The sequence below is a fragment of the Perca fluviatilis genome, chromosome 14, assembly GCF_010015445.1.
Source record: "Perca fluviatilis chromosome 14, GENO_Pfluv_1.0, whole genome shotgun sequence".
NCBI classification, from domain to species: Eukaryota; Metazoa; Chordata; class Actinopteri; order Perciformes; family Percidae; genus Perca; species Perca fluviatilis.
The window spans coordinates 24,015,520-24,043,348 of record NC_053125.1 but is presented as its reverse complement, the minus strand read 5'-3'; the positions used below and the strand labels follow the sequence as shown (position 1 = coordinate 24,043,348).

Genomic DNA, 27,829 nt, shown 5'->3' with positions numbered 1-27,829 from the left:
GGACAGCTAAAGATGTGAAAGGGGAGAGAGAGAGAGGGGGGGAATGACATGCAGCAAAGGGCCGCAGGTCGGATTCTAACCTGCGGCCGCTGTGACACGGACTGAGCCTTTGTACATGGGGTGCATGCTCTACCAGTCCACTAACAGTCCTGATGTATTATTTGTTGATTGATTATGAAGTTTTGTCGCTGTCCTGATCTTGCTTCCTTCATTCCTGAGTTGACTCACAAGGTGACAAACAGTTTTCTGCACCCTTGCATTAAATACTCTTGAGAAGGCTTTCATCATTCATCGCCATTTCATCTTTTTAGTTTGAGTGCTAGGAAGACATGCAGGAAGTTGCCTCAGGTCAGATTCGAACCCTGGGCCTCTGCGTCAAGGAATAAACCTCTATATATGGGCGCGTGCTGTACCAACTGAGCTACCCGGGCGCCCAAGTGCTCTGTCCTTTTCAGTTCAGGTGTTCATTTTCAATATTAGTCCTACATAGACAGTGTGCAATGAACCTCCTTCTAGTCCCACACCTGCCAAAAAAAAGTTGCAAGCCAACATGGCTTAATATCAATATTTGTGGATGGCTGATTTCGTTACATTCCTTCCACAAGAGCCTTTTTCTTCCCTCTTCTTTTCTTTTGGATCTCATTTGTGTTGTTGTTGTTGCTGCTGCTGCTGCTGTTGTTGTTGGCACTGCTGGCTCTCTTCATTTGGTACATTACCTTAGCTGCTTGATCAGAGAGAGTCTGCAGGGGGAAAGAGATGAGAAATCAGTAAGTGAGGGAGTTTGTCAGCGTGTAAGGGATCCTGGATCCTCTTCATTGTTTTCACTTTGTTTTTTTCTTCAAGATATGATGTGTTAATTAGTGAGCTTTAGAGCTGCTGAAGTCTATGTTAGGCTAAGCTAACCAGCTGCTCACTGTATCTTCAACTATCCCTTTAACCACTTTTTGGTGGTGAATCCAAATAAATTGTGTGCCACAGTTGGTGAACATCGAATGGCATGTTAGGAGTACTTGTGAAAGAGATGGCACAATCCTGAATCATGAGGCAAAACAGAAACTGCCTAATAAATAGCCACAGGGTTGTGCTATTGTATTCAAGGCTGCACCAAAAATGAATCACTTTTTCCATGTCCAATTGCCTAAATATTCCCCAACTTTAATTGACAGCCGTTTTTTTTAGATATCCTGCTCAACAACAGACAAACAGGACTGCAAGCACAACGGTAATAATAAAGTGAGAGAAATCTGACCCACAATTAATCTTTAGTTTCTTTTACTGATGAAATAATTTCACTGGAACCTCTTTAGTTTAAGGAATGGAGAACCTAACATGATTGATTAATTGATTAATTGGCCTCAATAACATAAGATTAGATATATTAAGTGGTTGATTACCTGGGATTCCGTGGTGATGTCGTCACAGATTGTTGTCATGGTGTCTATCCAGTTGCCATAGATACTCTCTTCCTTTTGGATTGGCCTCTGCTTACTATGAGGCAGAATAATGCACACACCCCATGCGCACACACGCACGCACACACAAACACACACACACACACACACACACACACACACACACACACACACAAAAAATCAGCAGACCTTAGACATAAACATCCCTAGCCATGACATCCTTGTTTTTTATTATATTGCCATCTGTCCTCTACCTGGATCAGAGGCCAGAGAGTCATACCTGATTTGATTGTGCAGGTCTTGCTGTGCTTTTAGTTGCCTCTGTGCTTCCTGCACTCGACCCTCCATGGTTAAACTGGCACAGAGTTGAGCACAGTGAACGCCAAGCACCGCCATGTTGAGGTTACCAGCCCAAATCCGACTTCAGACCAAACAAAACAAACAAACCGAAAACTTTATTGTCTGTCATGACAGAAAATCGTCTTAGAAGTGGCCTCAAGAGGAGATGAGAAAGACATAACAAACACAGCAGATCACCTTCTCGACACTCGAGTTTAAATAGGGATATCAAAATTATACTTTTTCCAATACTTTGAGTATAAACATTTTCAAACTTCAATATCTGATTGGGAATATGTAAACACAACTTTGGTGTCAACTGTGACAGTTTTTGATACTCTTTACTATGGATACAATCAAATCAATACCGCAAAAAGTATTGAAAGGTCAGTATTCAACCTATAGTGTTCACCTGCAAGTAGTTACTGGTCGTTGTTCTGTTATAACACGGGTGACTTTTTCATGGTCTCTGGTCTTGAAGCTCAGCTGGAGTTGAAATGGAAGTGTGTCCTTCTGGAGGAAAACTGTCACACACATTGACATTACTGGGTGTGAGTCCTGACAACATCAGTCATGCTGCCAGGACATGGTCCCCACAACGTCAGTCAGGCTGGCAGGACATGGTCCCCACCATGTACTGTAAACCAACTAATAAAAAATGGCAATGTTGATTTTGTTTGTCTTACCTTCTGTAAATTCTGGTTTTACAGCAAACTGGATAGTGATCTCCAGCCCCTTGGTCACATTCCCTATTTCTCTCACCAGTTTGTGATTGTTTCCATCCTCAAAAGGAAAATAACTACAGAGAAAGAGAGAGGAAAATAATTAAAAATCACCATAAAAGAGCTACATTTCCCAGGTACATAGGCTGGCAATCTGGCAAATGCCAGAAGGACCGATGCACTCTTGGGCCAATTTGGGCCGCTGGAAAAAAGAAAAAAAATGCAGCAACACTGTCGTTTTACACTGGTTTGACAAAAATATGCAAGACTGTACGGCTGCAGCCTGGAGCCTCCCGTCTGGTGCCGTCGGGCTTCTACTTTTCAAAATAAATACTTTGGTGTTTTGGGTGTTTAAGTATGTAATAATATCTTTTAGCATTTCCATTCTATTCTAAGATGGTGCCATGTTAGTTTATTTGAAGATTTTATGAATCTTGTGTATTATTTAATTATGAAAGCCTGTAAGTGTGCCTCATGCTGCTGGTGCCATAATCTCACATGGGCCTGTTTTTTTGCAATTATAAAGCAAATAACGTCCCCGTCTGAAATTGGGCCGGTAAGGGTTGAAATTGCCAGGGCCAAATTTTTGTCCCAGTCCGCCCCTGCCCAGGTACACTTGTAAATTAATAGGACAGAGATCAATGTATATTTATATTGAATATACACAATGTTATAAACATTATAGACCTGAAGTGACTCCTAAAGTGTTAGCATTTTGGTGTCCATGTTCTCATCATTGTTAGGTTTACATACAAAAGTTTCAGTCATTGTATTTTTGGTGTCAGTCGCCACTCACACTCCATCAGGAGCAAGCAGGGTTGCAGTGACTCCAGTTGCAAGTATGTTGTCCATGGAGGCTGACTGGATCTCTGTTGCAACGGTACCAATGCTCACGATGTTTATCTGTGAAGGAAGCTGAGTTTTACAAGTGAAGGTATAACATTTACATACTTAAGCTTTGGCTACACTGCATGCGTAATGTATGCAGACCATTCAAGGAGTGGATGTGTTGCAGAATGTATCTTTCAACTGGCAACACCCGCAGCGCACACACAGCATAGGATTCTGTGTCACAGGCCAGATGGTGAGCTTTTGCTTTGAAAGTCGAGTGACTCAAGCTTTTCCCCTTTCCCCATCAAGTTGTGTTAATGTTTTGTCCCCGTCAACAATCAACGGAGTGTCGATGCACCGAAGACCGGGCTGGCCCAAGAAGGACGGAGTAAAGTGGCGCCCGGAGTTGAGGACAAAGGTAGGCCTTTATATCCTTCCTTTCAGCCTGGCGAACCGAGTATTTAGTTCTATAGATTAAAATGCACAGCTAACCAAGCTTTGGAGTTCCTCGAGACGTAATAATAATATCAAGTTTTCCCAGAGTTGTGATTATGCCATGACAATAGATTAAGAATTTATTTTTTTATTTACTGTGCTGCTCAAAGGCCAGCAACTTTAAAGGTGGAATATTTTCTTGCATGTCACTCAATGCATGAGTTGACATCGTAAATCAACCAACACACCTTCAATGTCAATATGACAACTTTGACTTTTCCATTTGTTTTTATTTTGTCCCTCTTGCATGACATACGCTTTTTTGATTATTGGATCTTAAAGCGCTAAGCGAAATATGATTGATTGATATAATTGATATTAATTTCAACTAAATGATGTGAACTGTGAATGTTCTATTTCTATTTTATTCTTAGAAATGGCGGAGCGTCGTTTCGGTGCGCTTGGGCAGCTTTCACTTTCATGTCAAGAATGTTTCAGTACTCTCTCCACCCTCAGGACATTAATTAACGTTAAATATATGTTCCACAGTGCTAGAAGTTGTACTCATGAATGTGTCTCACCCTTCCTCCAGTAGTGTCTGCGAGTCTCCCAACGTCTGCCAAGCGACAATCTGTCCCTTCAAAAGTCATTACTGATATTATGATTCTGGGAGAAGAAAATAAAGTATATTTTATTATATTTCTATTTCAACATTTGATTTAATGAGATTACGTTACACATGCATCACAAGCAGAGCTATCCTCACCCACTCTCCACAGCCTGTAGAGCCAGCTGTCTGTAGAAATATGGAGTAAGGGGAGAGGGGGACAGAGAGGGAATTTGCTCCATCTCACCCAGTCCGATGTTGGCTCTGCCATCAGTGCACAAAATCACCTGCAGAACACAGAAGATAAGGAACTCCATTACCCACAAGTCTCCTTGTCATATGAGTCTATTGCCAGTCCACATTTTTGGGTTTCAGCTAATTTTAAAGATGGGATTCGACATTTCGGTAGCCTCGGTTTGATAAAGTGACGCCACTGAAAGCGCAAACAATACAATATAAATCAATCAATCCAATCTCCACGTTACATCATCGGAGCAAACAATTAAAAGTGTTTTTATCTATATTGGTGATTGTTTGCTTGTTGCTCCGTTTCATTGTTGCCCCTTTATCAAACTTTTACAAGCCCACATGCTGGACTATTCCTGTAGAGTCCTTTAGACTCACTCACCTTTGACCCGGGGTACCTGGACGCCATTGCAACCGAGGCTAATGCTGCAGGACCAAGACACGTAGCCCCGTGTTCCCTCAGGCTGGATGTGCAGAAATATAAAAAAACAAAGATTCAAGTTCTGTACCATACAGATTTTAAAGTATAAAAAGCATTTTACGTGCCGCCATCGTCACTTACTCTTTGACCCTTTGTACTAGTTGGTCGTACGTCTCGGCAATACAGTGTGGGATGCTATAAGCCACACTTTGTTGCCATATATGGTCGTAGTCAACCAACGCCCAGTCCCGGAGAGTGAGAGGAGTACTAGTACCATCACCATATATTACAACCTGTAAAAAAAAAAAAAACAATATATGACTTGTTTTTAAGTATGGCAGTTATTATATTAGACTTTAAAAAACATGGTTGCACCAAAAACAAAAGAAGAAAAAATTACTTCCACAGAGCACGATAATCCAGTGAGGTAAACGTCTTATAAAAATCATCATTTTGCATCATCGGAGGCTTTTTTGGCCCGAGGCTAGAGACTACAGCCCCCCCCCCCAAAAAAAGAGCCTCCAATGACACAAAATGACGATTTTTGCATCATCAGAGGGTTTTTTCCAGACACACAATACAGCTATCTCTCGACTCAGGGGGACATGAGGGAGGGAAGCATGGTCATTCGAAAATACTACCAGGTTTCTACTGATACAAAGCTTAATGCTAATCGGTGAAGTATCCCTTTAATTGAATTGACCTCTGAAAACAAATGAATTTCTACTTGACTGACCCGGACATGACTCATTCAGACTGCTTCATTTAAAGGATTTTCAGTGGCCTGACAAAGTAAAAAGGATCCAGTATTTCACAAGGAAAGAGCAAAAAATGTGAAAAAAGTAAGATAAAATTATAATATAGTTTGAAAGAAGGATGTTTGTTTTTCTCGTGCATCCCTTAAATCATCCTCTGACCCCTCACTTGTTTGGGAACCACTTCTCTATGGAGTCTGGCCTGAGCCAGTGGAATAACTATACTACTTTCAGCATTTAGTCATGTGTGTGTTACGATCTGAGCTTCTCTGGTCTTTGTTTTGAGAGCCGGTCCAGCCGCGCGTGCATGTGGCCGTGAAAACACAACGTAGGTATTTCATGTATTGGTGAACTTTCTGTAAGAGCCGTGTGCATTTTTTGGGCATTTTGTTATCAAATGACTTGAAAAATAGAGCAAATAGCTGCTGTAAATGAAGCATGCCCCCAGACCCCCCCCTTGATTAAAGATGAGCCCCAACGTCTAGCTCCGCCCCTGGAGTACAGCCCATTTACATGATGCATTAAAACAACAAATTACAATTTTCTTCCCTTGTTCTTAATTTTTAAAAGCAGAAAATGATTTCTCCTACCTCATCGTTGAATGTGACCAATGCCACTCTCCTGCGGGGCGACTGCTGCAGCAGGGACGACAGCGTTCTCTGCAGGGCATCCTGGATACCCTGAGAGAAGACCAAAACAGCAACAGACTTTTAACAAAACAAGTTTAACACCATCACATGCATAATACAATAGTTAAAGAGTGTATTCAGCCCTTTAGTGATTTAGTAACATCTCACCTCTAGTCTGGATATGTATGTAGGAGATCCACTGCTTGATGTAACCTAAAGTGGAGCAAACATGTTAGGAAGATGATATGACTGATATGTCTCTGCTACTTGTACTTTACTTAAGTCTTTTCTTTTCATGCCACTTTCTACTTCTACCCCGCTACATTTTAGATAGTCTCACTTTGCCAGACCTTCCTCCACAGCGCTGCGGAGGAGGGTCTGGCTAGTCCACACAGCATTCCCAGGATGGGAGAAAAACGTGCTGTGGTTTATTGGCATTTCTTTAACTTAGTAAGTGTTCAGACAGTTTATTAAAAAGATAGTTTAGAAAGACGGTATCGTTAACGTATACAGTCCAACCAGTCGAGTGACGAACGCTGTGCCATATATTTTAATAAACCGATATCATTCATGCATTTCCATGCAATTACATTTCACAAATGTAATTCCTATTGACCCATTGGGAAACCACGGACCATGGGGGATTTCAAGTGACAGTTCAGCTCACGTTGCACAGCGTTCGTCATTCGACTGGTCGTGACTGTTTTCCCAAGATGGCGCCCGCCTGTATACCTAACGGTAACTGTCTTTCTAATCTATCTTTTTAATAAACTGTCTGTATACTTACAAAGTTCTCAATGCTTCGGTTTACATGTAGGGACCCTCATTATGCTACCGTGGAAGTGTGGTGCTATTTTGAGCCTTGTTAGTGGTATAGAAATAGCAATATCTTTTTATTTTAGCCTTGCCCCGAAGACTAGCGTTATAAGGTAATTAGTGGTTTGCGATTCATTCACATTCGATTAGCATGAAAACAAATCCCAGAGAACGGTTAAACTCGGTGCACATGTTTTATTAACCCCTAGGTTCGTTTTGCGGTGGATTTGTCCTTTAATAAATCGTGGAATCATCCCTGATAGTTCAGATTTTTTGGAGTGGGTTGTACAGTATGAGGTAATTATCCATAGTCTTTGGCATTTTAAAGTATTAGTTCTGATTCGCCAAAGTCTCACACACACACACACACACACACACACCTACCTCTGTAGTAACAATCATGCTGCCAGAAATGTCCACACAGAAAACCACCAGTGTGTCTTCCAAGTTCTGGTAGTCATCGTCGCTCTGATTCGGCAGGTAGATCTCGTCGCTGTGTACACCTGCGCCCTGACCAACGCACACTCTCTTCACACTGTCGTTTACACTGTTCTCACGTCCACAGAACTCGCACACCCACACCTCAACAAGAGAAAAAAGAACGGGAGGGATTTTATTTTTCATTTCATTTTCACTGCTCGTTTGTTTTAATCGCCCTTATTGCACATTGACATGAGAAATCTTATCTCAAGAGAAAGAAACAGCATAGAATAAGAAAAATAAAATGCATAACACTGAAGTTAGAAATTATATGACTGCAGAAAAGAGTAAGTCAAATAATTTTCCACTCACGTTCCTCTGTAAAGTACTCAGAGATGACAGGGCAGCACTACATTTCCCACAAATCAGTGGGCTCTGAAAACTCTTCAGGCCTGAGGCTGGTAAGAAAAGGAGAAAAATGAAAGAGTTTAAAAACTGATAAAAAAAATGGGACAGGTGCGTTCGTGCGTGCGTGTCCTCTGACCTTGCCAGATGTCGACCAGTTTTCCAACACCGATCGAGACGACGTTGACGTTGGCTTCCAGCCTGCTTCCTCCTTCTTTATCAACTGATGAAACAGGACAAATGAATGACTAAGGCAAACAGTAAATATATAACTTTGGGACACTCAACGGTTCAGCAAACAGAACTCACGTCTGGGTGGGACAGGAGGAGGGAGGGAGAGAGGAGCAGGTGGAGGCTGAACGGAGGCAAGGGGGGGCATGGGCAGCGAAGTGGGCCGAGGTTTTCGGAGACGTCGAGGAGGCAGCGGTGGAGGAACTGGACCTGAGAGAAAGAAAAGACAGATTGTGCTTTGTTGCATGTTTTAAAATGAGACATTTTAATGAAACAGGTTCAAATTGATCCAGGTTTTGATGGCAACCAATCTGTCAGAACAAGCCCGGTCTTCGTAAGAATTTCAGTGTTGATATTTTACACGATTTTTATTAGATATGGTCCGATACGATTTTTTGCTTCCCGATACCGATTTCGATACCTGAATTTGTGTATCGGCAGATAGCGAGTACCGATCCGATACCAGTGTGTCATATATTTTACTATGTTTTAACAGCTGTATACTGCTTTCACTGTATGGATGGGATGTGATTTCTATCTTTGTTGTTCGGTCTGGCCCAGTTTCTAAGGCACATTGAATTTCATTGCTGTGGTACTTCGTACTAATATGCATATGACAATAAACTTGAACTTGAACTTGAACTTTTTGTGAAACATGAACAAACACAAACAATGAATGCCATAGTACTTTCGGTAACACTTTACTTGAAGGTCTCTACGTAAGAGTGACATGACGCTGTCATGAACATATGACCCTATCATGACAGTCATTACACCTGAACCCTAACCCTAACCCTAACTGTAACCAAACTTTCTTTTATTATCCAGTTTGACAGTCAGTCATTGTCCAGTTTGACAGTCAGTCATAATGGAAAAAGAGTAAATAAACTACATTAAAGTAGATTTTTAAACTCCAGTACTTTCCGATACCAGCATTTTAGGCAGTATCGGAGGCTTTTCCGATACTGGCATCGGTACATCTCTAATTTTGACCTAAGTATAGGGGTTAAAGTACTTATTCCACAACTGTATTTAACCACTTTCATCACCCACACTACAGGTTGAAAGTGGCGTTTTATCCACTTGGACCATGTTTTTAGTTGGTGAGAAACCCTGGCTTATGGATGTACCAAATAAACAGGAAATGATGGGGGTTTTTTTCTCTGACCTACCGAGAATTTTGTTGACCCAAATCAATTACGACTTTGCTCTTGTGTAATTAAATCTATCTGATAACCTGACAACCTTTCTGTGTGCGGACTTCCCCTAGTTGAACTGCTATCTGTTCATCGCCTACACTGCTTCGCTCGCAGTCACACTCACACACACACACACACACACACACACACACACACACACACACACACACACACACACACGCTTTCCTGTTATTTCCCTGCAATACTCTTGAGAATGTGCTGAACAGAAAAAAAAACAACAGTTTAGATACATTGACCTTTATGAATGCTGTTTTTGTGCAAATGTGCATGAAATAGAGAGAGAGAGTTACCTTCTTGCTGTTTAACCGGCACTGTGTTGTCATACTTGTGTTTGATAAGAGAAACACCTGTGGATGCTGGGAAAATTAGTACATTAAAAGGCGCTAAAACACTAAAATAAGCTGAAATAAATTATCTAATCAATGGCACAATATTTTAGTTATTGCTAAACAACCAATACAGAGGAGGGACGTCCATCAATAATCCAGGCTAAATTGATCCTTCTAACTCTCATCCATCTAACTCAGGAAACCCTCTTATTTTGAAATTAAGGCAACATAATCAGACCAATGCACAATCAGCCAACCCATTATTTTTTCCTTATAGAAGTCTGAGTTTTATATTTGAATATTAACTCTGGAGTGCAGTGGATTCATGCAAGAAAGAATGAAAAATAAAACTTGAATTTATAAATGTTGAGTTGGAAGATGAACATTTGTGTAGCACCTTTCATACAAGAAATGCAGAACAAAGTGCTTTACAATGAGGAAAAATAGACAGAATGAACATAAAACGGGATAGAATACAATGATAAATGTAAAATATAAAATAGAGAATAAAAACACACTTATAATAGTAGAAAAAAAGAAGATACAAACAAGATAAAATAAGATCAAATAGAATACATACAAGGCAAGGCAAGGCAGCTTTATTTGTATAGCACATTTCAGCAACAGGGCAATTCAAAGTGCTTTACATAAAACATGAAAGAGCAGTTAGAAAATTATAAACAATTTAAAAGACAAGAATAAATTTTACAGTGCAGTATAAGACAGTAGATACAGTAGAATGCATACCATTAGATGGATAATAAAAACCCACTGACTAATGCAACATAATCATAAAGAAAATACTACCCATATTTGCAGCATGCACACATCAATAAACTCTGCAGCAGCGTCAAAAGCTCTCCATTTCTCTTTTCTACTCTGATCTTTCCTTATCTACATCAGTGGTGGAGACTTTTTTTAAATTTAAAAGATGCAAATCGCTGCGCTCACCTGCTCCGTCAGGCCTCCAATTACACACAACATGACTGCAGGCAAACTCCATCTGAGACGCGCAAAGACACAATGTTGTTATTGCAAGGACATTTAAAAGACTTCTTTTTTTAATATAAACTTTCCTATGAACTCCACATGCAGTTGTAGCAGTATGGGCTTCAGAAACGAGAGAAAACGACAGATGCAGAAATCAGACAGATCAGCAATAAGGCAACAAGAGTTCAGCTTCCTGCCATCGTGGTTAATATTGTCACCGTGGCAACTGCCGCCTTGATTTGGTTATTTTTCTAGTTAACAGGTGGCTGAGTAAAACCATGAAAGCAAACATTTCCTGTTTGAATAACGGAGAGGGAAAAGAGAAGAACATGGTAAATGATGGCCTGGTAAGGATTAAGCATAAGCAAAAAGGGTATGTGTGCTGTATATTATGTAGTATAACAGTATGATATAGTGGTTTAAATGGGTATTCATAACTACCATGAGCACAAACAAGTTCAAGTTCACAATGACGAAAGTAGCAGGATTTACTGCAAGAGAATCGGACAGTGAAATATTTAGCACCGTGATACTCAAATTATAATAACAATGATGATAATAATAATAATGAGGGTTAAAAATCTACATTTTCAAACATATACAGGCATACACAGTGTAATTTAATAGTATTTGTCATTGTTTGTCACAGAATTGCTTAGCAGTTCTGTGTGGTCTTTGTCGCGCATCCGTTTTCATCTTTTTACTATTTGCTCATGTAAGGTGTCTGTGAATGTCAAGAAAGGCCCCCATAAATAAAATGTATTGTTCTTATTATTCAAATTAGGGTTGCTGTGTGGCACCGGCAAACATTTTCTAATTCATAATGAAAATTAATAGGTTCACGTTGGGATTTTTATTTTATTTTTTGCACTTTTGAATGTAAATAAGGTGCCAGAGTGCATTAAAAAAAGCATCAACAAAGAATGAAATCCCATAGACAATTAAGTAGAGCAAAGGTTGCGCAGAAATGAGAATACTTCTGAAAATGTCCCCTCTTTTAAGACCTGGATAGCAGAGATATCCAACTTGCTACGTATGGAGAAAGTATGATACAATGTCTCTCTCAACTCTGTAACCTTTGACAAAATGTGGAAACCATTTTTGTCTTTCCTATCACGTTTGTTAAACAGAAAAGATATAAATAAAATATATAAAAAAAATATAGAAAAAAAGGAATGAGAATACTTCTGATCCCATAAATGTGTATTTCACACTAACAGTGAATAAATATGTTATTCACTCTGTCCCTGGTGATCAGTTCATGTTTAGGTTTAGGTTTGTGAATCATTCAACATTCGAGTGGTGACATGATGGAAGAGGTTCCAGCTGAACGCTGTACAGACTCTTTCACATGTAACCAAAGCATTTTAAAATGCATTAATGTTTCTGATTTATCCCTCATATAGGCCGAGCGTCAATCCTTGTGTCAAGTTAATTAGAAGTCAGCTAATTTGAAAATAAAGAACTTCAAAGAAAGATGGGTTATGGGTATTCAATGTTCATCTGATGAGATAAATATGAAAACTTGTTTATTAAAACTGGCCCCTGGCCTGTCATTTTGCAAGAGTGAAGTAAGCAAGTTGAGTGTCCCTCAGACTCTTTATTACAGCATCATAATGTAGCACTGCTAGCTGTTCCTGCAATATGAGCCATCACTGGACAATATTCTGAACTATGCATATTTATTCATTTATCACTCTTTGTTACCTCCAACTGTGCAATATGTCATATCTATTCATCCGCACCTTACTATGTGTTTATATACTGTCTGTTTATATAAGGGTGTTTATTGTGTAAATAGGTCTGTTTTTATTACTATGATTATTATTATTATAATAGTAATTTCATTCATTTTCTTGTTTTCTCCTATGTCTTAATGTGTATTTGTGCTATTCTGATGTGTGTACATTGTTTTTATTTTGAGCTGCTGTAGCACAGGAATTTCCCCAGTGTGGGATTAATAAAGTCTATCTTATCTCATCAGTTAGCAGATTTAGTTTTTAAACCAGATCATATTCACATGATTTGCTTTAAAGTGAGTGAAGTCACACAGAGGTTAAATCTCTCTCTGACTTTTGCACTGTTGAACACCGTGCTAAAGTTGAGCCGTGATTCATTAACATGGAGGAATTTTCTCTTTTTATATTTAACTTTAACGTTCACGATCTACACCAATCAAGGGGGTGGGTGTCTCGAAAAAGAAAGCGAATAAGCGCATTTCCCAAAAATGTCCAACTTTTCCTTTTAGAACATTTATGAAGCATATCTTCATACACCATACATCTTAAACAAGTTCATACATCCTCTACACTCACCACTTTATCTATTCGCATTACCAATAATCTTATGGCATCCATTTTGTGTGCTATGAGTCATTTTATAACAGCAGGGAGCACTAACTTTAAGTCACAGGGTGAATGACACGCTCTTCTACATAGGTTTAATCATCTTGGTAAATATCCCGTCTGTTGTGTAGATATTTCAATTCTAAAGAGAACAGGAGTGATTTTCTATTCCATTTTAAAACTGTGTGTGTTAGTTTGTGAAATAGAAAAAAAACAAATGAATGGTTGAGAAATTGGTAGTTTTGGATTCTGTGGGTCAAATCAGCTTTCACAGAAACACTGTGTCTCTAATAGGACAGTCTTACTGAAGTGAAAGCACAAATGACTTTCCTTACACCCAGTATGGCAGTTGGGATCCCTGACTTTCATCACATTATTACTGGAAACACAAAACACACACACACAGAGACACACACACAGAGACACAGAGACACAGAGACACACACACACACACACACACACACACACACACACACACACACACACACACACACACACACACACACACACACACACACACACACACACACACACACACACACACGTTACAACAAGAATATAATTACCTTTGCTGGTGTCAGTGTTCAGCAGTGTCGCAGAAACGCAAAAGCATGGATTTGTAAAGCAGCAAGTTTAGAATGTGTGTAAACGTGTGGGCGTGTTCAAAGTCTAAACAGCAACGCTGTGCATGTGCGACTTGTGTTACAGGAAGTTGGCACAGGGTTGGTGGTTGAGAGAAAGAGAGATAAAAGTTTAAAAAGGAAGAAAAGAATAGTTGAAAGAAAAAAGAAAAAGATTTGGGTCTACGGATTCTCAATGATTGGTATTCTGTAAAAACCACACACACGTCAGTATATTGTATACAGTAGAAGAGTTCTTTTATTAGTTCAAGAGCATTTGCTACATGAAAGATCAAGAAAAAAGATGAATCAGAACATTATTGATTAGTCTTACAGAAGCACTCTGGCTATTTTACACATACAGGCTAAGTGTTCACACGTGGCGTCTTTTTTGAAGCTGCCAGCGTCTGTTTTACATTGTAATCCTGCAGAGTAAACCGTGTTTTCAAAAAAGTCCTGAGCGCTTTTTTAAAGCTGCTGACTTCTTTTATTGCAGCTCACAGTGTCTTTTTGAAGTTGAGAAAAGCCCTACGTCAAGCGCTTTTTTGACAGCCGACCAATGACAAGCGGAGTAGCCAGTTACACCCCCAACCGGCCCGGTCAGGCACCGCCTACCAAGAGTCTGGGTCTGCCGAGGTTTCTTCCTAAAAGGGAGTTTCTCCTCGCCGCTGTCGCAACAGCCACTGCTAATGCTTGCTCTTGAGGGAATTACTGTAATTGTTGGGGTTTTGGAAATTATAGAGTGTGGTCTAGACCTTCTCTATCTGTGAAGTGTCTCGAGATAACTCTGTTATGATTTGATACTATAAATAAAATTGAATTGAATCCAATTAGTACAATTACAAATGTCTATAAAAAACACCACTAACATACATGTGCATTTTTTTTTTCATTAGTAGTAACAAGGAATGTTATATTCATGATTTACACAAATCTCTCCTGCTTACAAGCGTTATTTTCTTGTTTTTGACGATTTACTAAACCGTGTGCGTACCTTCCATCACTGCTGACAATTTTCCAAGTTTTAGAGAGACTTTCTGTCTTTCAGGCATCCAATTTCCAAGTTTCTGTTAATTAGGCTGCATGTAAATTTGCTTCAAAGAGGCATTACAGTGTTGTTCTGGTAGTTATTAGTGTGGTGATAGTACCAGAGCAGATTATTCCTATCTGTTGGGTTACTTCTGCCCTTCCAGTGACTCCAGCACGGCTCTCAGGATGGCGGCTACAGCCACGGCGCCGGGGTCGGGCAGTGTGACCCGCTCGGCCGCAATGTAGCTGGCTCGCCCCGCCATCGCTGTGAGGTTACGAGTCGACTCTGCCCCCGAGGACGCTTTCTAGGAAGACAGAGGGAAGGAAGGGGACATTTAAGGCATGTAATATATGAACTGACAAGTCAAAATGTAGAAAATGACTTTAATTGCCACAGCAATACTATTCTATATCGACAACGTTTCATTTAAGGGATTGTTCAGGTTCCTCTGGAAGCTCCGCCGGATGTCCCTCATTATCGGCCGGATGTCCGCAACCTTCAGATTTCTTTGTGTTGGCATTCAAAACTCATGAGGACTATGGTTAACTGCTCCTCAGATCTCTGCAGGGTAAATCCAGACAGCTAGCTAGACTATCTGTCCAATCTTTCTGTTGCACGACTAAAACAACTTTCGAACACGTTCAACCAAAACAAGTTCCTTCCCGAGGCTATTTTGTAGCTGCACCGTTGCTCCGTCCGCCCACCCTGGACGATTGCGATTGGCTTAAAAGGTCCCATGACATGGTGCTCTTTGGATGCTTTTATATAGGCCTTAGTGGTCCCCTAATACTGTATCTGAAGTCTCTTTCCCATAATTCAGCCTTGGTGCAGAATTACAGCCACTAGAACCAGTCCCACAATGAGCTTTCCTTAGGATGTGCCATTTCTGTGTCTGTAGCTATTGAAGAGGAGAGAGGGGGGGGCAAGGTGGAGGGTGGGGGTGTGGCCTTGACCAACTGCCACTTTGCTCGTTTGAAAGCCATGATGTCTCTCTCATGGGTGGGCCAAATTCTCTGGGTGGGCCAAATTCTCTGGGTGGGCAAAGCAGAGAAAGGGGAGGTAACCTTGCTCCTTATGACCTCATAAGGAGGAGATTCCAGATCGGCCCATCTGAGCTTTCATTTTCTCAAAGGCAGAGCAGGATACCCAGGGCTCGGTTTACACCTATCGCCATTTCTAGCCACTGGGGGACCATAGGCAGGCTGGGGGAACGCATATTAATGTTAAAAAACCTCATAAAGTGAAATTTTCATGCCATGGGACCTTTAAAGAAATGCCAATAAACCAGAGTTCTGCAGCGCTGTGGAGTAATGTCTGGCTATGCGAGACTACATCAATACCTACTAACATAAAATTCAGTTACTGCACCTGCACAGCTGTCTGGAGTACAGCCATCTGTTCACCAGGCGGCGCTGTTGTTAGCTTCATCAGCTCACCAACAGCAGGACACAATGCATCCAACTAGACAGAGATATAAAAAGACAAATGTATTGAAATTGATAGAACATTTCTGGTACAGGATATAAACTCCTCTATTCCAGACTCAAATACTGCATACAAAAAAAATTATTGTAATAAACAAATTTGAAAATCACACTAATTTCAATGGATTTTTATATATATATATATATATATATATAGCTGCAGAGGACCAAGAGAACAATGTATTAATTGGTAAACAACTCAGATGCACGAAAAAGTAGCAGAGAAATGAGAGAATAACTCACCATCGTTCTGTCTCCAGGGTCAGCACCACCATACCTGACAGACAGTGGACATAACAGATTCTTTCTCGACTTATATAAAAAAAAACTAACAATAATTTTTTCATTATTGTTTAATCTACCAATTAGCTTTTTGAGTAATTGTTTATCAATAAATTAATTGTTGTTGTCTGTAAAAGCTCCTGGAGGCGAGGTGAGTTTGGGGCCCGATTTCAAAAAGCAACAAAACTAGAAAAAAAAAAAAAAAATCTAAATTCCCACATGCATTTGGTTTGATTTTTTGATTATCCTGGCTGTGTCTAAAATCCCATACTATGCACTACATTACACAATATCTGTACTATTTGGTCATACTTTACAACGTTCTTTTGTGTGAATACACAGTAGTATGTACTGCATCTTTTCCATTCGAGAGCTTAGTTTCTAATTCTGAGACGAGGTGTAAAGGAAATCTTTGTCAACATCTATTTTGTCTAAAAAGATAATGTCACTTGAATTTTTTTATTATAGTACTAAAAAAGATACAAATCCTAATAATAAAATTCAAGTAAAAAAAAAAAAAAAATTTTTTATATAAAAAAAAAATAACAACAAAAAAAAAAAAATAATAAACTATGTTGTATTGATTCCCCCCCCCGCCCCCCCCATCCCTACTAAATAGCACGTTAGTATACAATTTGGGATGCAGCCACTGTTTTAGCTTTTCTGGCACTTTTCAGTACCTCAAAAAGGATTATATAGACAGCATGTGCTGGAAGAAACCTTCTCAAACATGTGTCTTCCTGTGGCTTTTCTGTTTTTTTTCCTTCTCTTTCAATTATTATTTCTCAAATTTGTTCTTCTACTTCTCAATTAGCAGTCTTTATTTTCTAGGAAACCTTAAATCACCGCAATCGTAGACATGTAGGTATAAATCAAAAATACAGACACACACACAAAGCCCCTCACCTCCTCATCGCCTGTGTCCCAGCATGCATTGCACTCGCCCAGGCCGCAGCGTTGTTCTGCCCCTCAGTCACGCGCGCAGCGGCTGCAGTCAGGAACAGACTGTACAGCTGACAGACACAGAAGAGGAGCGTTTGTGTGCGTAAAGATGGCCGCAAGATGTCGATTACAACTTTGTGTCAAAATGTGTAGAATAGTTCCGGACCTACCGCTCCTGAAGACCCGCCCATCTTCTCCTGCACCAATCCAGCGAGGACTGATAACAGTTGGCCGGGGCAACCAGGGACCACATGGTCCTGGAGCCACTCCCGAATGGCTGAAAGAACATTTTCACAATTAAAAAAAAATTAAAAATAAATACTTAACCACGCCGATTTTGTACATTCACTTGCATGTCATTGTGCAGCTGATACCACACACTGGAGATGTAACGATACACTCAACTCACAAATTGATACGATTCACGATTTTACGTTCACAATATGATTTTTGAGCTGCAGACAAATGACTGAAAATATTCCTTTATTTATATAAACTGCGCAAAACAACCGATCTGTCCTCTCATCAGAAGTGCAACTGAAATAGAATTTTATCTTAAATAACAAAGTAAATATAAAAAGTAATAATTACATTTCTAAAACAAATCCCACATCAAAATAACTAAATGAAAAGGAACAAAAATCTCTTCAAATAAATACACTAAGACGTAGTGACGTCTAAATTCAAACAAGTGAAATCAAAAGTAGACTACACTCTAGGCTGTTAAAAAAATTGCATTGTGTTCCTTTTTATTTATTTTTTTTTATTAATTTTTTTTATCTTTACACATGTAAATAGATTTTTACCGAATCACGATGCACGTTTCCTACCTTTAGCAGCCTGTGCATGAGTGTTCCCACAGTCTCCGTCCCCTGCAGCACGGTCCAGGGAGTTGAGTTCTTCCTGCTTTTCCAACAGCGTGGAACAAACCCTCTCCAACGCTTTACGCATCACAGGACTCAGCGGCCCTGACAGGAAAAAAATAAAAATAAAAATAAATAAATAAATAAATAAATAAAAGGATTCATTTATTTATTTTGGTCACTTATGCTGCGTTCCAGACACAGTTTTTAGCCCGTAAGTTACGACTTAAAGTCACGACTCACGACTTGGTAGCGTTCCAGGCAAAGTCACCACAAACCCTTCTAGCTAGCGTTAGCTAGGGGCTACCTAACGTTGACGTTAGCTAGTTGACGTTAGCTATCTAGGTTACTGTACGTTGCCTATTTATGTCTATTTATTTCTACTTATCACTGTTAATAAACGGCGCCTGTACAGCATCAACGGGGGTCGCCATTGTTGTTTATGTGTGTGTGACGTCAAAAACTGTAACTAGGAGTACAGCAGTCTGGTACGAGTTCACGAGTAGTAAGTTACGGGTTGGACTGCCGTTCCAGGCACTTTCACGGGTAGAAGGTTGTGAAAACACGAGTTACGGGTTGCCTGGAACGCACCATTAATAACAACATCTTTTGAAAAAATATGAACGGGAGTCAATGGAGAGATAATAATTTTTTTGGTCTGGTTAGAATTGAGCCATGGATTACAAATATGATGTTTGTCAATTTAAAAAAAAAAGGTAATTTTTCCGTTAGCCGTAGGTTTGTCATATGACCACTTAGTTTTGTGTGAAACCACTCAGTGACCTACATCTCCCATCTCACACAATTTACGTCACCTAGCTTGATGCTCAACTTGCTCGCTAGCAAGCTAGCTAGCTTAGCTCTGTTCCACAACACATGTAACGTTATCTTACCTGATGTGTTATATCAAGTGTTTTCAGCAGATAAGCAAAAGAACAAGCGAGATCCTCTGCTCATTTGAGTAACGTTACAGCGAGACGTCATCCATGCGACTTTGAAGCGTGTAGTCTTTCTAATTACGTATTTTCACAGTCTTATACTTCAACAGTTTAACAATAAACTGAGACTTTTTTGACTTATAAAAGTACCTATTAAACTGATGAACATCATATGTGTAATTCATGGCTCAATTCAAACGGGATCAAAAAATTATTTGCCTTTCCCCGTTCACTACCGGTCATATTTTTTCCGAGTTAAGGTCCCATGGCGGTCCACCGGAAGGGTCGAGACTTCGGCTCTCTATGTAAAGGCTGACAGGGAACTTGGTTAAGCTGCAGTTCCTCTAATGGCCGCAAACTGGCTGTATTAAAGCAACACCAAAGCACTTTTCCTCTTCGGTCCCCCTACAGGTTGGAAGAGGAATTGTGTCCATTATGTCTCATTCGAACTACAGATGGCAAACTTGCATAGTGCGGTTATAGCCGATAGAGGGCCGCAAAGCGAATGCAGAAGTGCCGTTGACCCGGATACAAGTTTATGAACCACTGAACCGATTTTGGAAACATGATTTTAAAAAAAAGGTACAAAATAATCTTTGGTGTTGCTTTAAACAATAAAACAAAATAGGAGTCATGGCTGACGACGAGCAATAAACCAACATTCTGAAAAAAGTTTCAGAGGTGCAATCTTTCTGCTCTCTTTACCAGTCGTGTCACACAAATTCACGGTGTAATACACAGACACATACGTACTGCATGTACACAATGTAGAAACTAACCTTCAGAGTGTGTGTCGGCCTGTGGTCCTGGGCTCACGGCTTGAGGCTCTGTGATGCAGCTGCGTCCGCTTACACACACACTGCTGAGGTTTGGCCAGGCGGGGGCGCTGGTCTTAGCATCTGTATTGGATAGAGGATGTTTGATATGTGTGTGCCTTCATCTGAAGTTTAGACATTGTGAGGACATTTTGTTCGGTCATTTCTTCAAAGGGCTGTTTGAGGGTAAAGACTTGGTTTTAAGGTTCATGTTAATATTAGGTTAAAGGAATAGTTTAAAGGTGCCCTGCCACACGTATTTCATTACTTTGTGGTAATGTCAGAAGTCCTACCATGGAAAAAATGCCTCGGTTACCTTGTAGCGTGGTATAGAAAGCCTACAGGAAGACTCAGCTCGATTTCTGACAGTTCTCATTAATATTCAACAAGCTAAACTGTTTGAATCCGATTGGCTAACAGCTAGCCAATGAGAGCCTGGCTGTCAGAATCCTTTACCCAGCCCAACTGGGCGAGCTAATGAATAGTAATGAGCTCAGGCAATATGATGTCAGACTGACCAGCTTTTGTAATTGGCCTGATTTCTCTGCTTATGACAGAGGAGGTAGCAGTTCATTTTCACATTCACAACATAACAAACACATATGGACCTAACATATTTCAAAAAATGCAAGTAAAAATGGTTTTGTATGGCAGGGCACCTTTAACATTTAGCTAAATTTGTTCCACAGCACGTAGCTTACTTTAAATTCGCTAATTGTCATTTTTCACATTGTGGTTATGTGCAGATTAAACAAACAAAGATATAGTGCGATAATAAGTGAGCTTTATAGGTGTTGGTAGGCGGGTTTTATTACCTTTGGACAGAGCCAAGCTGCCTATGCCAAAGACATCCTCACTTAACACAGATGTAATACTGGTATTGATCTTGTCACATCACTTTTGGAAAGACAGACAATTTTCCAAAAATGTTGAACTATACTTCGAGGGGTTCGAGGCTGGGGATTGTATTATGCTCACCAAACAGTCTCAGTGTTTCCTGGTCGGCCCTCATCAGGGTCAACGACACTCCCGCCATCTCCAGCGATGTCATGAACGACCCCGACATCACCCTGGCAACCACCACGCCCCGATTCTCTGTAAGCGTAGAAACCGCCACCGTCACATTCTGCAACATCCTCGATAGATGTTTACCGTTAAAGAGAGGTCGAAAGAAGACTTGGGGGAATAGAGCCCTTAACTGCTGGTGGTGCTAATGCACTACTGCATCGACGGCGTTTCATTTACGGGATAGTTCCGGTGCCGATGTACGGTGTCGATTTATAAAGACTATGGTTAACTGCTCCTCAGATCTCTGCAGGGTAAATCCAGACAGCTAGCTAGACTATCTGTCCAACCTGAGGCTTCTGTTGCACGAATAAAACAACCTTTGAATGTACACACGTTCCATCAAAACAGGTTTCTTCCCGAGGCTATTTTGCAGCAGCACCGGGACTCCGTCCGGTGCTTGGCGCCGCCGGAGACGATTGTGATTGGTTTAAAGAAATTCCAATAAACCAGAGCACATTTTTCTCCCATCCCTGAATGCTGTGAGGACTAGCAAGACCCTCCTCCGCAGCGCTGTGCAGGAAGGTCTGGCAATGCGAGATCTTCAACAGGGGGTCCGTGACCCCTAAGGGGTCCACAGAGTCACTGCAGGGGGGTGGGGGTGGGCCCGCAAAATTATTGTTTGATATTTATTTGGAAGTTTGTTTAAAAAAAATAATAATAAAGAAATATGTCTTCAAATATACATTAACATGAATCCAACATATTATTAGAAGAGATAAATTGGCCTATTCGTACAAAAAAACATTTAATTTACACAACATTGATAATACACTTACGAAGTAAGGTAGCCATTATGGTAGCCATCCACTGATACAGTTAAGCTTAATGATTTACCGCGCCTTCCACATTAAAACATGATGTAAAAATAATATATGAATACCATTATCCATACATCCATTTTTATCCATCTGGCCAGTTTAATATGCAACTCAATTGTTATACTATAGTAGGGGGTCCCTGCTCTGTCTCTTTTTTCAGCTAAGGGGTCCTTGGCCTAAAAAACATTGAAGACCCCTGCTCTACAGGTTCCTGTATGTTCTTTTAATGCGTGCAAATGGAACCATAATTACCCAGACAGCTGATGGCCGCTCCAGTAACCACAGCCATCTCCAGACAAGACAGAGCTCCGAGGTTGTTCACACACACAACCACGCTGTCTCCTGTACAAAAGAGGAAGGACTCACACACTGCACAGTGGCTGCATACATTAAAAGTGAATATGAAGAGAGACATTATACATTATACTTCAGAGGACCTGATTTCAGAGGCAGATGCGATTGGCTGTCAGGGTTGGTTATGTGATCTATCATGGTCTTCACCAACTCATCTGCAGATGCCACCTGATTAGCAGGATCAATGAATAAAACTTAGACACATAAGTGGAAATATAAAACAGCCAAAAAGGGTAAACAGGTCATACAAATAGTTGATTTAGGCATAATCACCTTTAACCTTTTGATTCCAGGCTCACCGTGGATCCCTGAAGAGGATGAAAAACACCAGTCAACACTTTAAATAACAGAGTTGAATATTTATCTCTCTGTTTTGCTCCCTACTTCCTTTTTAGAGTTTTTTTTGGGGTGGGAATCACCAAAGGCCTCACAATACGATATCATCATGATACTTATGTCACAATACGATGTTATTGTGATTACACACAATATTCTGCAATACATTGCCATTTATTACCTTTTTCACAACTTTCACAAAATGGGATTGTCAAGCAGACAAACTTTTTTTTTTTATTGGGTTTAAAGCTTTAGTATGTAACTTTTTGATATTAATGAACATAATGGGCGGCTGTGTACAATCACGGAAGGCTTGTATCATGTGGACGCGCCGACAGTGTTGTTGTCATTACTTAGAATTCCTCATGGGGGAGACAGAAACTACGCACTATAGCTTTAATATCAACACCATGCTGGATATTGTTTCTGGAAAGACAGAGCTGCAGTTGAGTTTTTCAGGTGTCATTTCTAAATGCTTTAAACACCACAAATTAAATGGATCTTTTTTTTGTTATCTCCATTTTATTTCGGCAGAGAAAAACATATCAAAAACTTGGCACATAAAAAAACTATACTAGGCTAGATACAATTGAGTAGAAGTTTAAAATGTATTTTTGTCTTTTGAGATAACTGACCCTTTAAACTAGCTTTTCATTCACATTTTGACACTTCATTACCAATTTAGAGCATTGCTATATGTTGTTTCTTTTTAAGGCCATACTGTGTGAACTGCCTCCTTATTCATGTTCTCTCCTGACTCCTTAAGTCACCACCAGGAAATGTAATCTTTGATCATATGGGCAAATCATGACATTCCCCGAACGCGACCTGTCTTCGGTGAAAGTGCCTTTAAAGTTTTTGCACCCTCATCCTGGTATAAATTGCAGAATCAGCTTAAATTAGACTACCTACCAACAATGACACAGTTTAAAATGAGGATAAAAGGACTATTTGAGTAATAAATGCACATGTGTTGTTATTGAGCGCTGCTGGTTATTATGTTGACATGATGTTAAATTGCCAACTGTCTTTTTCTGTTTTCTGTTTTTTGTTTTTCACTGTATATTTTAATATGGAACTATTATACTGCTGTCTTGGCCAGGGATTATTTAAATTAAATTCCAATGTATTTACCAGTAAAGCAACAGGCCACTAGAGGGTACTATTCAGTTATTGTCCCAAAAACATCAATTTATTTATCTTCAGCTCCCCTAAATTTGAAAACATAATTTCCAAAATGGATATAATTCTGCAAGTCTGGGAAATTTAAAGTCTAAACAACTGGTATCAGAAACTACAACCCTCGATCAGTCTCTACTCTCTTTGCACATTTCCACCTTTTCTCTTTCTCCTCCATCTTTCCATCCTCCCTCACCCAGTCCCAGCTCCATGTCTCCTGGCGGCAGGTCGAAAGAAGGCAGGCAGCCTGGAACGCTGCACGGGGACAGACTCACCCCCAGCGTACCTGGAATACACACACACAAACAACACGCATCGTGAAAAGTATCCCAGTATTTCTACCACGCTTTAAGTTGGTGAAAAAGAGACTCACCGATCCCCTTTAAAACCTCCGTCACCTTGGAAACAATCTGGTCCAATGGGCAGCCTTCTTCTGCTAAGGCACCTGCCAGCTGACATAAAATGCGACCACATTTAGAAAGAAAGAAAAAAAAAAAAAAAGCAGGTATCATGAGGTGCAACATTTTTTAACAAACAAAACATCGGTGTTGTCGAGTTGCATGACAGGAAGTGTGGGATCTAATGTTTTTAGAGCTTGACCAATACTGGGAAATTAAAACCATATATCTTCAATGATAACCTTTTTAAGCTTTATGGAATTACAATTCTAAGATTGCAGAAGTACTTCTTTAAAATGAATCCTGGACCAAAACCAAGATCATTAAAAAACATCCTTTACAAACAATATATTTTTAATTAGATGCCATTTCAGGCCTATGTGTAGTGATTTCTAACAAAAACAGAGTGTAAATTGTAATTTCCCCACTGGGGATCAATAAACAGTATAAATTAAATTAAATATAAATTAAATGAAAATTATTATATAAATGGAACCGCAACACTTCGTTATATAACTCTAAGTAATGGTAATGTGAGCCTTTGCTATCTTGAGATATCAGTTTTAATTCCCATGTATTATCTATATATATATCTAATTTATTAATCTGCAATGTTTCTCTTGATTTATATAAAATTATCCATAGTCTATGATCAGGCTTTATTATAGAAACTGGCTCTATGAGGGGACAAAACAGGACTCCCACAAGAAGAAAGATGTTTGGTTGAGTCAACACCTTTAAAATGATTAGAATTGTAGTATACTGGTGGCAGGTCATCAGTCCATCAATTTAAGGCCCATTACATAATTGTCTTGCTGCAACCGTACATACAAAGATGCATCTTTTGTGCCATTTTGTGCCACCTTACGGGGCCGTGGTGGCCTAAAGGTTAGAGACACCAGCTTGTGACCGGGAGGTCGTCGGTTCAATTCCCAGACCGACACGATAAAAATCTGGATGGTGAAAGAGCAGTGCTTGTCCCTCCCTCATTACCACCACTGAGGTGCCCTTGAGCAAGGCCCTCAACCTCAAACCGTGCTCAGTAGCAACAGATCAGACTGTGGTTGTACTGGGCAGCTTCCATGAATGTGGAACTGTGTGTTAATGTGATCAGGGCATTCCTGCAAAAGACAGGCTGCCTCTCAGTTTACTTTTTTAGACTTTGCATAGGAAGTTCTTGTTTGACAAAATAATCTTAACTCAAGGCTGACTTACTAGTTTTAAGTGGAGGTTTTAACCACATCTCGTGGTCTTACTCAGTGTTTGCTCAACTGTCATGGAAATAGCTGAGCAAACTGATAACTGATCAACCTGGATTTGCAGAGAAAGGCCGTGACATGAGGTTGAAAGCTCTGGAAAAGAGCAGGCAGAGTAAATGGACCCTGAGTTAAGACTTTTTGTGTCAAGGTAAAGAACGTTGTTGTTGTTGTTCACCTTGTGAATGAAGATGGTGCCACACAAGCCTCTCCTGCCGGCCTTACTGGGTTGGTCAAAGGCGCAGTCCTCGGCAACTATCACCATGTCAACAGCGACGCCATGGTTACGGGCCTGTTCTGCAGCCAATCCAAAGTTGAGGCGGTCGCCGGTGTAGTTCTTCACAATGAGAAGGACTCCGGAGGCTCCTGAGGAGGGACGACGCTTCAATTATGGTCATTTTATTTAATTAAATTGGCCAAACAATTAGCCAAATAATGCAATAAATACTAGTGTACATTACCTGCATGGTGCAGGCAGAGAATTGCAGCCAGGATGCTGGCAGGAGGTGGAGAAGCAAACACTCCTCCAGCTACAGCGGCTGACAGCATACCTGCACCAAGATAACCTGGGGACGGACAGAGACAGGAGGGAAGAGAGAGAAAGTCAAATGTGAAAAAATAAAAGCTGCTGTGTCCCATTCAAAAATACAAATAGTCCTACCCCCGTGTGCCGGCTCATGTCCCGACCCCCCTCCGGACAGCAGGGCCACTTTGCCCGTCAGGTTGTCCAGGTCGGACCGAAGCACAACTCTGTGGCCCTTCAGCAGAGACAGGCCCCCATTGGCCCTCACCAGGCCACAGAGAGCCTCGTCCACACAGCTGTCCACTGAGTTTATCAACTTCTTTTTAGGCTGAGAGAGAGAATAAAAAAAATAAAAAAAAACACATAAAGAATGTATAATACGCTCAGAAAATATGATCTGTTGTGATGAAGTGTGAATAATTTTGTCTGATGTAGGCTAATGCATAACACAAGAACAGGGACACTGCATTAAACACCAATTTAAGCCTTTTTACATGTGTATATTTTATGTGATTGTGATACATTTGCAAATTGCAATAAATGAAGACATTTTTAATAGCATTATGATTTTGATTTCAAACACACACACACACACACACACTGTAAATATTAATATGAACAGTCTATGCTCACACTACACACTGTAAATATTAATATGAACAGTCTATGCTCACACTACACACACACAGTAAAGTCCAAGTTTACATAAGCTGCACAATAAACGTTTAACTGCAACAACAACAGAGTATACAATATAGTATTTACAGCTTTTCCTTCTCTTCCGATGATATATCCCTGCATGGACTCTGATCCTTTTGAGTAGCAAGTGTGCAAAGCAATGCTAACTCAACCAGGCTGAAAAACAGTCACAGACTGTGTTGTCATCCCTCGTGTCGGCCCAAATTCACAATCAGAAAGAGTCACTACTCGGTGCATCTCTCCACTGATGTTCCATGATATACAAATTAATTTTGTTTTACCTCCATTTGGACTTCTCTTGCTTCTTTGCCCTTCCGACAGTAGCAGGATCCACCAGAGTTTTGCAAGAATTTGCAAGAATGACACCGGATGTAACGCGAATTTTCCTACAAAATAAAGGCGTATGATTTATCCAGTTATAAAAAAAATAAAACATAAATTAAAAATAACTTTACAGTACAGTATGTGGGAAAAGACTGAACGCACTGTGTGGAACTTAATAATCTGTATGAAATTTCCTTTTAAAATGCTTTAAAAAAAAATTTTAGACATCAAGAAAAGAGATAAAACAAAAATAACGAGTATTTTAATTTGCTGAACCATCTGTTCCTCTCACAGGTCTCTGCAGATTTCCCGTTCAATCCATTTTAATATTCTGCATTTTGAGAAGCTGAGGAAATATTCGGAGGGAAAGTGAAACTGTGAGGGGAAGATATAAGATAGGAACATTTACAAGTGATGGGTTAAATAACATATAGTGTAAAAAACGTTGTTTATCAGCTGAATATATGCATAATAATTTTATCTTATTAATTCAACTGATCAAAATCACTGTATTCATTAATTCACTACGGGCATTTAACATTGTACAGGACAGGTGTTCATAATCGTGCCCTCCTGCATGATACAGCCAGTGGATACCCTTATTAGAAATGCTTTGATACCTTGATACAGCCCTCTTCCTCTTCAAACGAGTGGAACTCCGCTCACACGGGCTGCCCTGTGAAAACATCGAACCAACCCTCCGGTTCCTCCTGCATGACGCACGGAGCCCACCCAGCCAGCCAGTCC

The 27,829-nt window shown here is 40.1% G+C and overlaps 2 protein-coding genes across 3 annotated transcripts; both read right to left on the bottom strand.

Annotated features, from left to right (window-relative positions):
• Positions 1-26: 26 nt before the first annotated feature.
• si:dkey-9k7.3 (circularly permutated Ras protein 1) lies at positions 27-14,481 on the bottom strand. 2 transcript variants are annotated; one of them, XM_039821574.1, is made up of 19 exons: positions 13,720-14,481; positions 10,770-10,821; positions 9,780-9,845; positions 8,348-8,479; positions 8,178-8,261; positions 8,006-8,091; positions 7,598-7,795; positions 6,566-6,610; positions 6,359-6,448; positions 5,155-5,306; positions 4,975-5,056; positions 4,506-4,633; positions 4,321-4,405; positions 3,270-3,376; positions 2,438-2,550; positions 2,164-2,275; positions 1,693-1,833; positions 1,395-1,488; positions 27-740 (listed from the first exon to the last, which is right to left on the bottom strand). In XM_039821574.1, exons 2-19 carry the CDS (start codon positions 10,819-10,821, stop codon positions 588-590), a joined length of 1,920 nt encoding a protein of 639 aa, XP_039677508.1. In that variant the 5' UTR covers positions 13,720-14,481; the 3' UTR covers positions 27-587. The 2 variants fall into 2 exon arrangements, with proteins under 2 accessions (XP_039677508.1, XP_039677509.1); XM_039821575.1 differs by having other exon boundaries at positions 9,780-9,836.
• Positions 14,476-27,829, bottom strand: tkfc (triokinase/FMN cyclase). The gene is made up of 18 exons (XM_039821576.1): positions 27,703-27,829; positions 27,040-27,144; positions 26,198-26,387; positions 25,998-26,102; positions 25,715-25,902; positions 24,256-24,334; positions 24,079-24,168; positions 22,641-22,675; positions 22,451-22,535; positions 22,266-22,355; positions 21,106-21,222; positions 20,092-20,211; positions 18,342-18,479; positions 17,682-17,788; positions 17,476-17,582; positions 16,531-16,564; positions 16,172-16,264; positions 14,476-15,107 (listed from the first exon to the last, which is right to left on the bottom strand). The coding sequence occupies exons 2-18, from the start codon at positions 27,043-27,045 to the stop codon at positions 14,949-14,951; spliced, it is 1,743 nt and encodes a 580-aa protein (XP_039677510.1). The 5' UTR covers positions 27,046-27,144; positions 27,703-27,829; the 3' UTR covers positions 14,476-14,948.